Source organism: Hemiscyllium ocellatum, chromosome 5 (genome assembly GCF_020745735.1).
Source record: "Hemiscyllium ocellatum isolate sHemOce1 chromosome 5, sHemOce1.pat.X.cur, whole genome shotgun sequence".
In the NCBI taxonomy this organism is placed as follows: domain Eukaryota; kingdom Metazoa; phylum Chordata; class Chondrichthyes; order Orectolobiformes; family Hemiscylliidae; genus Hemiscyllium; species Hemiscyllium ocellatum.
The window spans coordinates 116,530,051-116,542,572 of record NC_083405.1 but is presented as its reverse complement, the minus strand read 5'-3'; the positions used below and the strand labels follow the sequence as shown (position 1 = coordinate 116,542,572).

The following is a 12,522-nucleotide window of genomic DNA, read 5'->3' as shown; positions in this document are numbered from 1 at the left end:
TGTGCCAAGCGGGCTGAGATAAAAGATGGAGGGGGTGGGGGGGGGGAAGAATTTGGGGGAAGGGGCGCTGGGAATACGTTAGGTGGAAGGGGGTGAGGGAGATAGGTCGGGAAGATGATTGCAGGTCAAAAGGGCGGGGTTGGGACTGATGTGGGGGTGGGGGACAGGGGTGGAATGAGGAAGCTGGAGAAATCTACATTCATCCCATGTGGTTGGAGGGTTCCTAGGCGGAAGATGAGGCGCTCTTTCACGAGACGTCTGGCGATGGAGGAGGTCAAGGACCTGCATGTCATTAGCGGAGTGGGAGGAGGAGTTGAAGTGTTGAGCCATGGGGTGGTTGGGTTGATTGGTGTGGGTGTCCCAGAGGTGTTCCCTGAAACGTTCCGCAAGTAGGCGGCCTATCTCCCCAATGTAGAGGAGACCACATTGGGTGCAGCGGATACAGTAAATGATGTGTCGGGAGGTGCAGGTGAATTTGCGACGGATATGGAAGGATCGATTGGGGCCTTGGAGGGAGGTGAGGGGGGAGGTGTGGGCGCAAGTTTTGCACTTCTTGTGTTTGCAGGGGAAGGCGCCGAGAGTGGAGGTTGGGTTGGTGGGGAGTGTGGACCTGACGAGGGAGTGGTCTCTCTGGAATGCTGATGGGGAGGGGAGAGAAATCTAGTCCTGTTGGTGAGATCTGTTTGGAGGTGGCAGAAATGACAGAGGATGATACGATGTATCCGGAGGTTGGTGGGGTGGAAGGTAAGGACCAGTGGGGTTCTGTCCTGGTGGTGATTGGAGGGACAGGGTTCAAGGGCGGAGGTGCGGGAAGTGGAGGAGATGCGGTGGAGAGCATTGTCGACCACGTCAGAGGGGAAATTGCGGACTTTGAAGAAGGAGGCCATTTGGGCTGTTCAGTAGTGGTCCTCCTGGGAGCAGATGAGACGGAGACAAAGGAATTGGGAATATGGGATGGTGTTTTTACAGGGGGCAGGGTGGGAGGAGCTACATTGGCACCAACCCCCACCTTTTTTTCTCCACTACATCGATGATTGTATTGGCGCTACCTCGTGCTCCCACGAGGAGGTTGAGCAGTTTATCTACACACACACACACACACACACACACACACACACACACACACACACACACACACACACACACACTCACCACCACCCCCCCAACACACTTCACCTCCCACCCCCGCACTCCACAAATACACCCCCGCACTCCACCACACACTCCACACTACCCCAACCCCCCACCTCCGCACACCCCCACCCCACACACACTCCACCTCCCACCCTCCACACACAGACTCCACCCCCACCACCACACGCACCACACGCACCACCCCCCACCACCACACGCACCACCCCCACCCCACAGACGCATCACCCTCCATTCCCAACCCCACAACACTCCACCCTCCAGCCCCCACCCCACACACCCTCCAGCCCCCCCACCCCACACCCACTCCACCCCCCCACCCCACACCCACTCCACCCCTCCACCCCCCCACCCCACACCCACTCCACCCCCCCCACCACCACACACACCACCCCCCACCACCACACCCTCAAATTTTTGTGACCATATGCATGTCCAGGAGTCTCTTAAATGTCCCCAATGACCCTGCCTCCACAACTGCTGCTGGCAATGCATGCCATGCTCTCACAACTCTGTGTAAAGAACCCGCATCTGACATCCCCTCTATACTTTCCTCCAACCAGATTAAAACTATGACCCCTCGTGTTAGTCATTTCTGCCCTGGGAAATAGTCTCTGGCTATCGACTCTCATTATCTTGAATGCCTCAATTAGGTCCCCTCTTCTCCTCCTCTTCTCCAATGAAAAAAGTCCGAGCTCAGTCAACCTCTCTTCGTAAGATAAGCCCTCCAGTCCAGGCAGCATCCTGGTAACCCTCCTCTGAACCCTCTCCAAAGCATACACATCTTATAATAAGGCGACCAGAACTGGACGCAGTATTCCAAATGCGGCTAACCAAAGTTTTATAGAGCTGCAACAAGATCTCATGACTCTTAAACTCAATCCCCCGTTAATGAAAGCCAAAACACCATATGCTTTCTTAACAACCCTGTCCACTTGAGTGGCTATTTTAAGGGATCTATGTACCTGCACCCCAAGATCCCTCTGTTCCACCACACTGCCAAGAATCCTATCCTTAATCCTGAACTCAGCTTTCAAATTCGACCTTCCAAAATGCATCACCTCGCATTTATCCAGGTTGAACTCCATCTGCCACCCCTCAGCCCATCTCTGCATCCTGTTAATGTCCCGCTGCAGCCTACAAAAGCCCTCTATACTGTCAACGACACCTCCAACCTCTGTGTCGTCCGCAAACTTGTGGACCCATCCTTCAATCCCCTCGTCCGAGTCCTTAATAAAAATTACAAACAATAGAGGCCCAAGGATAGAGCTCTGTGGAACACCACTCACCACAGACTTCCAGGCAGAATATCTTCCTTCTACTACCACTCACTGTCTTCTGTTGGCCAGCCAATTCTGTATCCAGACATAGAACATAGAACATAGAACATAGAAGGATACAGCGCAGTACAGGCCCTTCGGCCCTCGATGTTGCGCCGACCGAATCCTACCTAACCTATACTAGCCCAATAACTTCCAAATGCCTATCCAATGCCCGCTTAAATGACCATAAAGAAGGAGAGTTCACCACTGATACGGGCAGGGCATTCCATGAACTCACAACCCGCTGTGTGAAGAATCTACCCCTAACATCTGTCCTATACCTACCACCCCTTAATTTAAAGCTATGTCCCCTAGTAACACCTGACTCCATTAGCGGTAAAAGGTTCTTAGTATCTACCCTATCTAAACCCCTAATCATCTTATACACTTCTATCAGATCTCCCCTAAACCTTCTCTTCTCCAATGAGAACAGCCCCAAGTGCCTCAGCCTTTCCTCATAAGATTTTCCTACCATTCCAGGCAACATCCTGGTAAACCTCCTCTGCACTCGTTCTAAAGCTTCCACATCCTTCCTATAGTATGGCGACCAAAACTGCACACAATACTCCAGATGAGGCCGCACCAGAGTCTTATACAACTGCAACATGACCTCAGGACTCCGGAACTCAATTCCTCTGCCAATAAAGCCCAGTACACCATATGCCTTCCTCACAGCACTATTTACCTGGGTGGCAACTTTCAGAGATCTGTGTACATGGACACCAAGATCCCTCTGCTCATCCACACTACCAAGTAGCCTACCATTAGCCCAGACAGCTATGTTCCCCTGAATCCCATTCCTTCTGACCTTCTGAATGAGCCTACCATGGAGAACCTTATCAAGTGCCTTATACACCACATATACACCACATCCACAGCTCGACCCTCATCAACTTTTCTAGTCACATCCTCAAAGAATTCGATAAGGTTTGTGAGGCATGATCTACCCCTCACAAAGCCGTGTTGACTGCATTTAATCAAGCCATGCTCTTCCAGATGGTCATAAATCCTATCCCTCAGAATCCCTTCTGACACCTTGCAGATGAGAGACGTGAGACTTACTGGTCTGTAATTGCCAGGGATTTCCCTATTTCCTTTCTTAAACAGAGGAATTACATTTGCGCCTCTCCAGTCCTCAGGTATGACTCCAGTGGAGAGCGAGGATGAAAAGATCTTCGCAAGTGGCAAAACAATTACATTTCTCGTCTCCCAAAGCAGCCGAGGACAAATCTGGTCCGGGCCTGGCGACTTGTCAATCTTGATGTTTGACAAAATTTTCAGCACATCGGCTTCCTCTATCTCTATCCATTTCAACATGCACTCCTGCTCTTCAAAGGCTTCATTCACTACAAAGTTCATTTCTTTCGTAAAGACAGAAGCAAAAAACTCATTTAGGGCTTCCCCTACCTCCTCACACTCCACACAGAAGTTCCCTATGCTATCCCTGATCGGCCCTACTCCTTTCTTTGACCATTCTCTTATTCCTCACATAAGTGTAAAATGCCTTTGTGTTCTCCCTAATCCGTTCTGCCAAGCGTTTCTTGTGCCCCCTCCTGGCTCTCCTCAGACCATTTTTAAGCTCCTTCCTCACCTACCTGTAATCTTGGAGAGCTGAGCTTGACCTTAGCTTCCTCCACCTTTATGTAAACTACCTTTTTCCTTTTGACGAGAAGCTCCACCGCTCTCGTCATCCAAGGTTCCTTTATCTTACCACTTCTTGCCTGTCTCAGAAGGACATATTTATTCATCATTTGCAACAACTGTTCCTTAAACAGTCTCCACATGTCTGTAGTGCTTTTACCATGGAACAATTGCTCCCAGTCCATGCTTCCTAACTCATGTCTAATCGCATCATAATTTCCTCTTCCCCAATTAAATATCCTCCCATTTTGCCTAATCCTTTCCTCCCCCATCTCCAGTAGTTTCTCCTCATCTCAGAACTTACCCTCTATCACTCTTTATGTATGATCTGTTGTTCGAGACTGTCCCACAATGGGGAATTTGTGTTCAGTGTCCACCTTATCAATCCCCTTTAGAAATGTACGTGCCTCAATTTGATCCCCTCACTAATTTTTTTTTGAACTCCAGTGAGTACAAGCCCAAACCATTCAACTGCTCATATGACAGCCCTTTCATCCCTGGAGTCAACCTGATGAACTTTCTCAGAATGCCTCCAGTGCCACCATGTCCTCCTTCGAGTAAGGAAACCAAAACTGGACACACCACTCCAGGTGTGGTCTCAGCAATGCCTTTTATAGTTATAACAACACTTGTATTTTTACTTTCATAAGCCAGTCCTTTTGCAATAAAGAACCAAGAACAAGGAACCTTACAGCATAGGAGCAGGCCCTTTGGCCCTCCAAGCCTGTGCTGATCCGGATTCACTATTTAAACCCGTCGCGTATTTTCTAAGGAATAATGCCCCACCCTGATTAGATACATCGTAAATTAGCTATCATGCCTGTCTCTACCACCACCTCTATCAATGCGTTCCAGGCACCCACCACCCTCTGCGTGAAGAACTTTCCACGCATATCTCCCTTAAACGTTTCCCCCTCAGCTTGAACTCATGACCCCTGGTTATTGAATCCCCCACTCTTAGGGTGGATAGCAAGCTTTTTCCTGTCTATACCTTTCATGATTTTGTCGACCTCAATCAGGTTCCCCCCCCCCCCCCCCCCCCCACCTTCATCTTTCTAGTGAAAATAATCCTAATCTACTCAAGCTCCCTTCATAGCTAGTGCTCTCCATACTAGACAACATACTGGTGAACCTCCTCTGCACCCTGTCCGAAGCATCCACCTCCTTTTGGTAATGTGGCAACCAGGACTGTTCGCGGTATTCCAAAAGTGGTTGAACCAAAGTCCTATACAACTGTTGAAAAATGTGGTGCTGGAAAAACACAGCAAGCCAGGCAGCATCTAAGGAGCAGGAGAATCGACATTTTGGGCATAAGCCCTTCTTCAAGAATCCCTTCTTTGGGCTTATGCCCGAAATGTCGATTCTCCTGCTCCTCGGATGCTGCCTGGCCTGCTGTGTTTTTCCAGCACTACATTTTTCACCTCTGGTCTCCAGCATCTGCAGTCCTCACTTTCTCCTATACAAATGTAACATGATCTGCCAACTCTTGTACTCAATGCCTCATCCAATAAAGAAAAGCATGCTGTATGCCTCCTTGATCACTCTATCGACCGGCGTTGCCACCTTCAGAGTACAATGGACCTGAACACTCAGATCTCTTTGTACATCAATTTTCCCCAAGCTTTTCCATTTACCGTATAGTTTGCTCTTGATTTGGATCTTCCAAAATGCATCACCTCGCATTTGTCTGGATTGAACTCCATCTGCCAACTCTCCAATCCAGCTATATTCTGTCGCATTCTCTCTGGCAGTCCCCTTTATTATCTACTCCTCCAGCAATCTTAGTGTCATTGGCAAATTCCAGGATTCCATTTGCCTTTAATTATAGGCAGCACCTGCATACATACTTTGTGATTCTTGCTCAGAACCCTCTGCATAGTATCATCTGTGAAGTTTGCTAGGTTACATTCTGTCCCAGCTTGCACGTCATTTCTGTTTATTGTAAGTAGTTGAGGTCAGAGAACTGAACCTTGTGGCATCCACGAGTAGTGGTTTGCCATCCAGAGAAGGACCCATTTGTCCTGGCCCTCTACTTTCTGTCAGTCACCTAATCCTCTATCCAAGCTAATACTCTACCCTTAATCCCCTGTGATCTAACCTTGTGGATCAGTCTTTTATGTGGCCCCTCGTTAAATGATTTCTGGAAGTCTATATATGCTGCATCCACTGGATCCACATTATTCACCTTCTTGGTTACATCCTCAAAGTTTGTCAAGCATGACTTGCCCCTAATAAACTGTGTAGACCCTGGCATAGGTTTAAGGTGAGAGGGGAAAGATTTAAATGGGATTTGAGGAGCAACTTTTTCACTGAGGGTGGTGCATGTATGGAATGAACTGCCAGAGGAAGTGGTGGAGGCTGGTACAATTGCAACATTTAAGAGGCATTTGGATGGATATATGTATAGAGCTGAAAATGCGTTGCTGGAAAAGCGCAGCAGGTCAGGCAGCATCAAAGGAGCAGGAGAATCGATGTTTTGGGCATGAACCCTTCTTCAGGAATGTGCCCTTCCTCATTCCTGAAGAAGGGCTCATGCCAGAAACGTCGATCCTCCTGCTCCTTGGATGCTGCCAGACCTGCTGCGCTTTCCCAGCAACATATTTTCAGCTCTGATCTCCAGCATCTGCAGTTCTCACTTTATCCTGGATATATGTATAGGCAGGGTTTACAGGGATATGAGCTAAATGCTGGCAACTGGGACTACATTAATTTATGATATCTGGATGGCATGAGTGAGTTGGACCGAAGAGTCTGTTTCTGACTCCAAGGTGAATTGAGCTTGGGTTTTCTAACTGTTCAGTTATCTCCTCCTCTATGATTAACTCAGCAAATTCCTTACTACAGAGTTCAAAATATGTGGTGTGTTGTTTCCTATATACTGATTATCATGCTTTATAAATGAATATGTCACATTAGCATGTTTCCAATCCACTGGTACCATTCCAGAATCCAGATAAATTTGGAATATCATAAACTAATGCATCCACTATCTCTGCTGTCACTTCGTTTCATACCTAGGGTGTAGACCATCAGGCCCTGGGGACGCCTCAGTCTTTATTCCTGTCAGTTTGCCTAATACCTTTCCCCAGTTATAGTAATTTCAGAGTTCCTCTGTAGTGCCTGCAGTTTTTGGGAAGAAATTTATCTTCCCCCACTGTGAAAACAGCAACAAAATATTGGTTTAGTGCATCTGCTCTTTGAGTTTCCCATTATTACTTTGCCATTTTTGTGTTTTAAAAGAACAATTACTTCAGTTACTTGCACTGTTCTCTTGTGTGGAAAAGCCATGCTACGTTGCCTGCATTACTACAGTGACATTTCAAAATGTGCTCCATTGGTTACAAAGTGCTTTTACCACCTGTGATTTTTCTCTTTCTTTCTTATTTGGTCTTAGTCTTGTTTCTCTCCTCTTTAGTCTTTGTTTCGAGCCTTTGCCAACTTGATTTCTTTTCTATTTTTCTTATTAACTTCAGATTGGGTTAATACTAGATTTAATTGGAATTGTCCAAATCCAGCCATGGATGGGAAAGATGCAGCAGTACTGTGCACCTCGCTTAGTTTCCTATTGAGTGCAACAACATGGTCTGATGAAAGCCATAGACTTCAAGTATAAACTCTCCTTTTATGCACATAGATGTTGCTTGATCTGCTGAATATTTCCCCTTATTTTTATTTCAGATTTCCAGTATTGGCAGTATTTTGCTTTTAGAGTTGCTTGGAGGTTTGTGTATGTAGTGTTCTTTGAAAATTATTAGTTGACTCAAAAGAAAAAAATGTATAAAGGAAAATGACAGGATATGAAATAAGATATGCATCCATGTAGTGCTCTGTATGATGTCAGGGTATCCAAATGTTTGTACAATCAATGAAATACTTTTGAAATCATTGTTATAATAATTGAAACACAAAACAGCGAGGATAAGCATCTGTATGTGGGTAACTAAGTTTGATGCACCAGGTGAATGTTTCTGCCTGTCGAGCAGTCTGTTTTGTGACAAAAATAAACTGCAGATCCAGGATAGTCAGGCAGGAGGCTGGAAGAACACGGTAAGCCAGGCAGCATCAGGAGGTGGAGAAGTCTACGTTTTGGGTGTTCAGGACAGAGGATGGGTGAAAGGGGTGCTGCAGATGGGGTGGGGAGTTGGGGGATGGTGGGGAGTGGCAGTGGGTGGTGAGATGGCGACAGGTGGAGACAGGTAGAAGGTCGTGTTCTCTCCCTGTGTCTTCACATATGCCCACCTCACCACCCTGCCCCCACTCCCTTCATCTGCAGCTCCCTTTACACGCATCCCAAGTCCTGAAGAGGGGTTACACTTGAAATGTTGGTTTCTCTAGCACCTGATGCTGTCTGGCTTGTTGCATTCTCCCAGCATCCTCCTTGTCGATCCTGCAGTCTGTGTCAGGTTTTTGTGTTGGATGTTTTTGAGTTTATTAATGAAATTTTGGCTATTGCTTTTTTTTCTGTTATATTTTCTCAGTTGGGCAGGAGCCAGCTCAATTATCAGTATCTGAAGAACGTCATCTTGCCATTTTAACAGAACTACCTTTTGTTGTTCCGTTTGAAGAACGAGTTAAGGTAAATACTATTATCCCAATAAACTCTATCCCGAAAATGCCTGTTAGCAGTATTATTGCCTTACGTATTCACAATATTTGACAATGTTCAAGATGTTCATGTTAGACTGATGTGGACAAAGTCAAAACTCACATGACACAGGGTTGTAGTGCAACAGGAAAAACAACTGTTTCTGAAGGTTTCGGATTTGTTATCCGGAAAGATGTTTTAAGTTTGTTTGTGTCTCAACCTGGAACCAGACTGATTCAATTTCCAAAGTAGGAATTTATAAAATGCCACATTGACTGTCTGCAGATCATGTGCTTTTTGAGCAAAATAGAATTTATCTGCAAATGCACATTCACCCCTTAGATTTGTGAGTGCACGCATGAGGGTGTGTGTGTGTGTGTGTGTGTGTGTGTGTGTGTGTGTGTGTGTGCGCGTGTGCGCGTGCTTGAGAGGGTGTGATTGTGAGGGAGTAGAAGTATGAGAGAGCGTGTGTGAGGGAGTTTATGCCTGTAAGTGTGTGTGTGTGTATATGAAAGAGGGTCTGTGTGAGGGTGTCAGTGTGTGTCTATCATGTGGGGTCACCTGTAGTGTGACATGAACTCAAAATACCGGTTGATGTTGTGCTTATGGTACAAACATGGCTATCAGCCTACGTTTGGCAATTCTGTGTTGTGTGGCTGGAAGTCAACCATAGAGGATGTTTACTTGAAGGTCTGAGGCTGAATGCCTTTTACTGACTGCTGAAGTGCTCCTCCACTGGGAAGGAGCATCCCTGTGTAGCGATTGTTTGTGTCCATTCGTCCATTGTCATAGCGTTTGCTTGATTTCGGCAAAACACTGTGCCTTGGGACATCCTTGCCAGCAGTGTGAGAGGGAGACAACGTTGGCCAAGTCACATGAGTACCTGATGTACATGTGATGAGTGGTATCTCCACATCTATTGGTGGTAACCATGCCTATGCTTTGACATGTCTTGCCGTAGTTGCCGTGACAGGGTTGCATGGTGTTGTAGTTGATGTCCTGCAGGCCGGATAATTTGCTGCGGACAATGGTCTGTTTAAGGTTTAGCAATTGTTTGAAGGTGGGAATTGGAGATGTCGGAAGGTTTTGATAAGTTGTTCATCATCATAATTTACAGCCTACTGTTTACAGTTGCACAAGATGTTTATCTGGCATTGAAAATAATTTGACTTTAGTTTTTTTTAAAACTGAATAAAAAGAACTTAAAATTTCTGCTAATATAAAACGATTAAAACAAGACTTAGCAATTTAAATGAAATGCTTCGCAAGTGTGAACTTTTGTCACGTTAGGGAGAGTGCAATTCTAAGTGTGTTGCAATGTACGTCATTGTGTAAGGAACTTAGATGACCAATTAAATACATTTAGTTATAATTTGCATGTAAATTGTACTAATATAATTAATTCAAATATGAAAATGCCAAAATTGATGTCTATTTTGCAGACTTTTTGGTCAATCTGCCTTCATTTTACTAATGGTTCATTTTACTATTTTTAAGATCTTTCAAAGATTGATCTTTGCCGACAAACAAGATGTGCAAGGAGAGGGGCCGTTTTTAGATGGAATTAATGTGACAATTCGACGCAATTATATCTATGAAGACGCATATGACAAGCTGTCACCAGAAAATGGTAGGTGAGATGGAGAACAGCATTTTTTCCACTTCCATTTCTCCAAAATATGTTGAACAAGTGTGTATTTAAATTGACTTTATTGACCGAGTTGAACACATGGTGCTGAAATAAACCACCAAATTAAATACAAACGTAGTGAGAATAATCAGCTGATCAAGGTTAAAAACAGATTTAACATTTAGTGTAGGTTCAACAATGGTGTTGATGCACATTTGGTTCAGGATAGACTGTCACCTGAAGAGTACAACTGGATGCAGCCAGTAACATCTGAACCTTGACATTAAAATGTCTAAAACTGCTAAAATGAAGCTTTCTTTGTTGAACTTGCTCTTATAGAAAACTTTTGAATGAAGGGCTGACTAAGTTGTGTCTATACTGATTAGAGTTGAGTGATACTAGAATTGAAATATATATCAAAAACAGAAATTACAGGAGAATTTCAGCAGGTCTGGCAGCATTTGTGGAGAGAAAGCAGAGTTAATGTTTCAGGTCCAGTGATCTGTTCTGAAGCAATTGTTTTTCCAGCAATTGATGTTTGTTTTTGATTTCCAGCATCTGCAGTTCTCTGATCTGTTTGTATATACTTCAATAAAACAGCCAATCTTGAGAGGACATGACAGAGTAGATACTAGGAAAGTATTTCTTTCTGTAAGTAGACTAAAATTTGTGAATACTGTTCAAAAATATCAGTGTTAAATAAAGATGAGTGTCTCCCCACCCCAGATTGTCATTACTTTGTATGCCATTTTTAGAAGTTGCTCCTAAACTCCACCGCATCTCCTCCATTTCCCGCTCCCCCGCCCCTCCAATTGCCACCTGGACAGAACCACTACCACCCCACCAACCTCCTTATACATCTTTTCATCAGTCACCTCCAAACGGACCACAACATTGAGGGCTGAAGGGCCTATGCTGTTCTGTCCTGTACTGTTCTGTTCTGTTCTGTGGACTTGTTTAGTGTGATGGCTTATTTCTTCCAATAGAAATGCCTTGTTGATCACAGCAGTAAAGTTTAGAACTCTTGTAGCCGTAATGTAGCCTCATTCATACAAATAATAACATTAGCAGATGAATAAATATGAAAGAAAGTATGAATTGTTATGGAACGGCATCGTTCAAGGGTTTTAGTTGTACAATCACAACAGGGTTACTTGAAGTTTAAATAAATTAATTTTTCATGTGTCACATCTCGCTGAGAGAGTATGCTGGAAATCAAATCCCACTATTCCTGGAGTTGTCAAAAAAAGTAGAAGGTTTTGACAGGTCCTTATTTGCCTGTGCTTTAGATGCAGGCTGACCGATTTCTATACTTAATGACCATTTATTGTTAAGTATTGAAGTAGAGTCCAACTACAGGTAAACAATTAAGGGTTATTGACAGAAAACTCTTACTAGTTGAAACTTTAATCGTCTTCGAAATCTCTCATCTGTGTGCATCTAATACAAACTGACAGGGAAAATAAATTAAAGGTGTGCTTTGTGGAAGGAAAGATTGGGAAGGTATTTCAATGGTCCCTTACGATGTGGATGCCAGAGACCTGAAAGAAAATCCAAAATTACTAGAGAAACTCAGTAGGTCTGGCAGCATCTGTGGGGGGAAGTGTTAATGTCGAAACATTAACGGTGCTTTCCCCTCACAGGTTCTGCCAGACCTGCTGAGTTTCTTCAACAATTTTCGTTTTCACTCTGTCGTCTGGGTTTGCTGAAATGATTCTAGTGCTGATCAGAATAATGCTTTTCAATCTTCCTTCTCCAGATACTTGTTTGCAGGAGGCACAGGGTGACTTATAAAAGTGACTTAGCAATTAAAAATCAGTTTATAGCAACCAGGAAAAAGTAGTAAACCGGCTACCTCAGGCTTGAGATGCTTTTACTGCGATGCAAGAACAGCTTCTTATAGTTCCAGAGGTCTGATTTTGTTTTCAGCCATTCAAACTACCAAGCAGTTTAGTTATTTGGAAATTAGTTGTTGGCAATCAGAGGGGTTTTGTCATAAATAACAGTCTACATCAGTAGACTGACCAATAGACCAATCGTGTCAGCTGCTTGTTGCCAGTTAAAGCTTTATTTGTATAAAAACTGAAAGAACTTCAGCTACTGTAAATGAGAAACAAAAACAGAAATTGCTAGAAACGCCCATCAGGTCGAGCAGCATCCCTGAAGAGAAATCTAAGTTAACATTTCGGGTC

The 12,522-nt window shown here is 44.5% G+C and overlaps 1 protein-coding gene across 4 annotated transcripts in view; it reads left to right on the top strand.

Moving 5' to 3' along the window:
- ube3c (ubiquitin protein ligase E3C) overlaps positions 1–12,522 on the top strand; it is a 164,558-nt gene that overhangs the window by 91,765 nt on the left and 60,271 nt on the right. For all 4 annotated transcript variants that reach the window (XM_060825127.1, XM_060825126.1, XM_060825128.1 and 1 more), the window contains 2 exons: positions 8,594–8,691; positions 10,198–10,330. In XM_060825127.1, the coding sequence (XP_060681110.1) occupies positions 8,594–8,691; positions 10,198–10,330 (231 nt within the window). The remainder of the gene's footprint in view (positions 1–8,593; positions 8,692–10,197; positions 10,331–12,522) is intronic.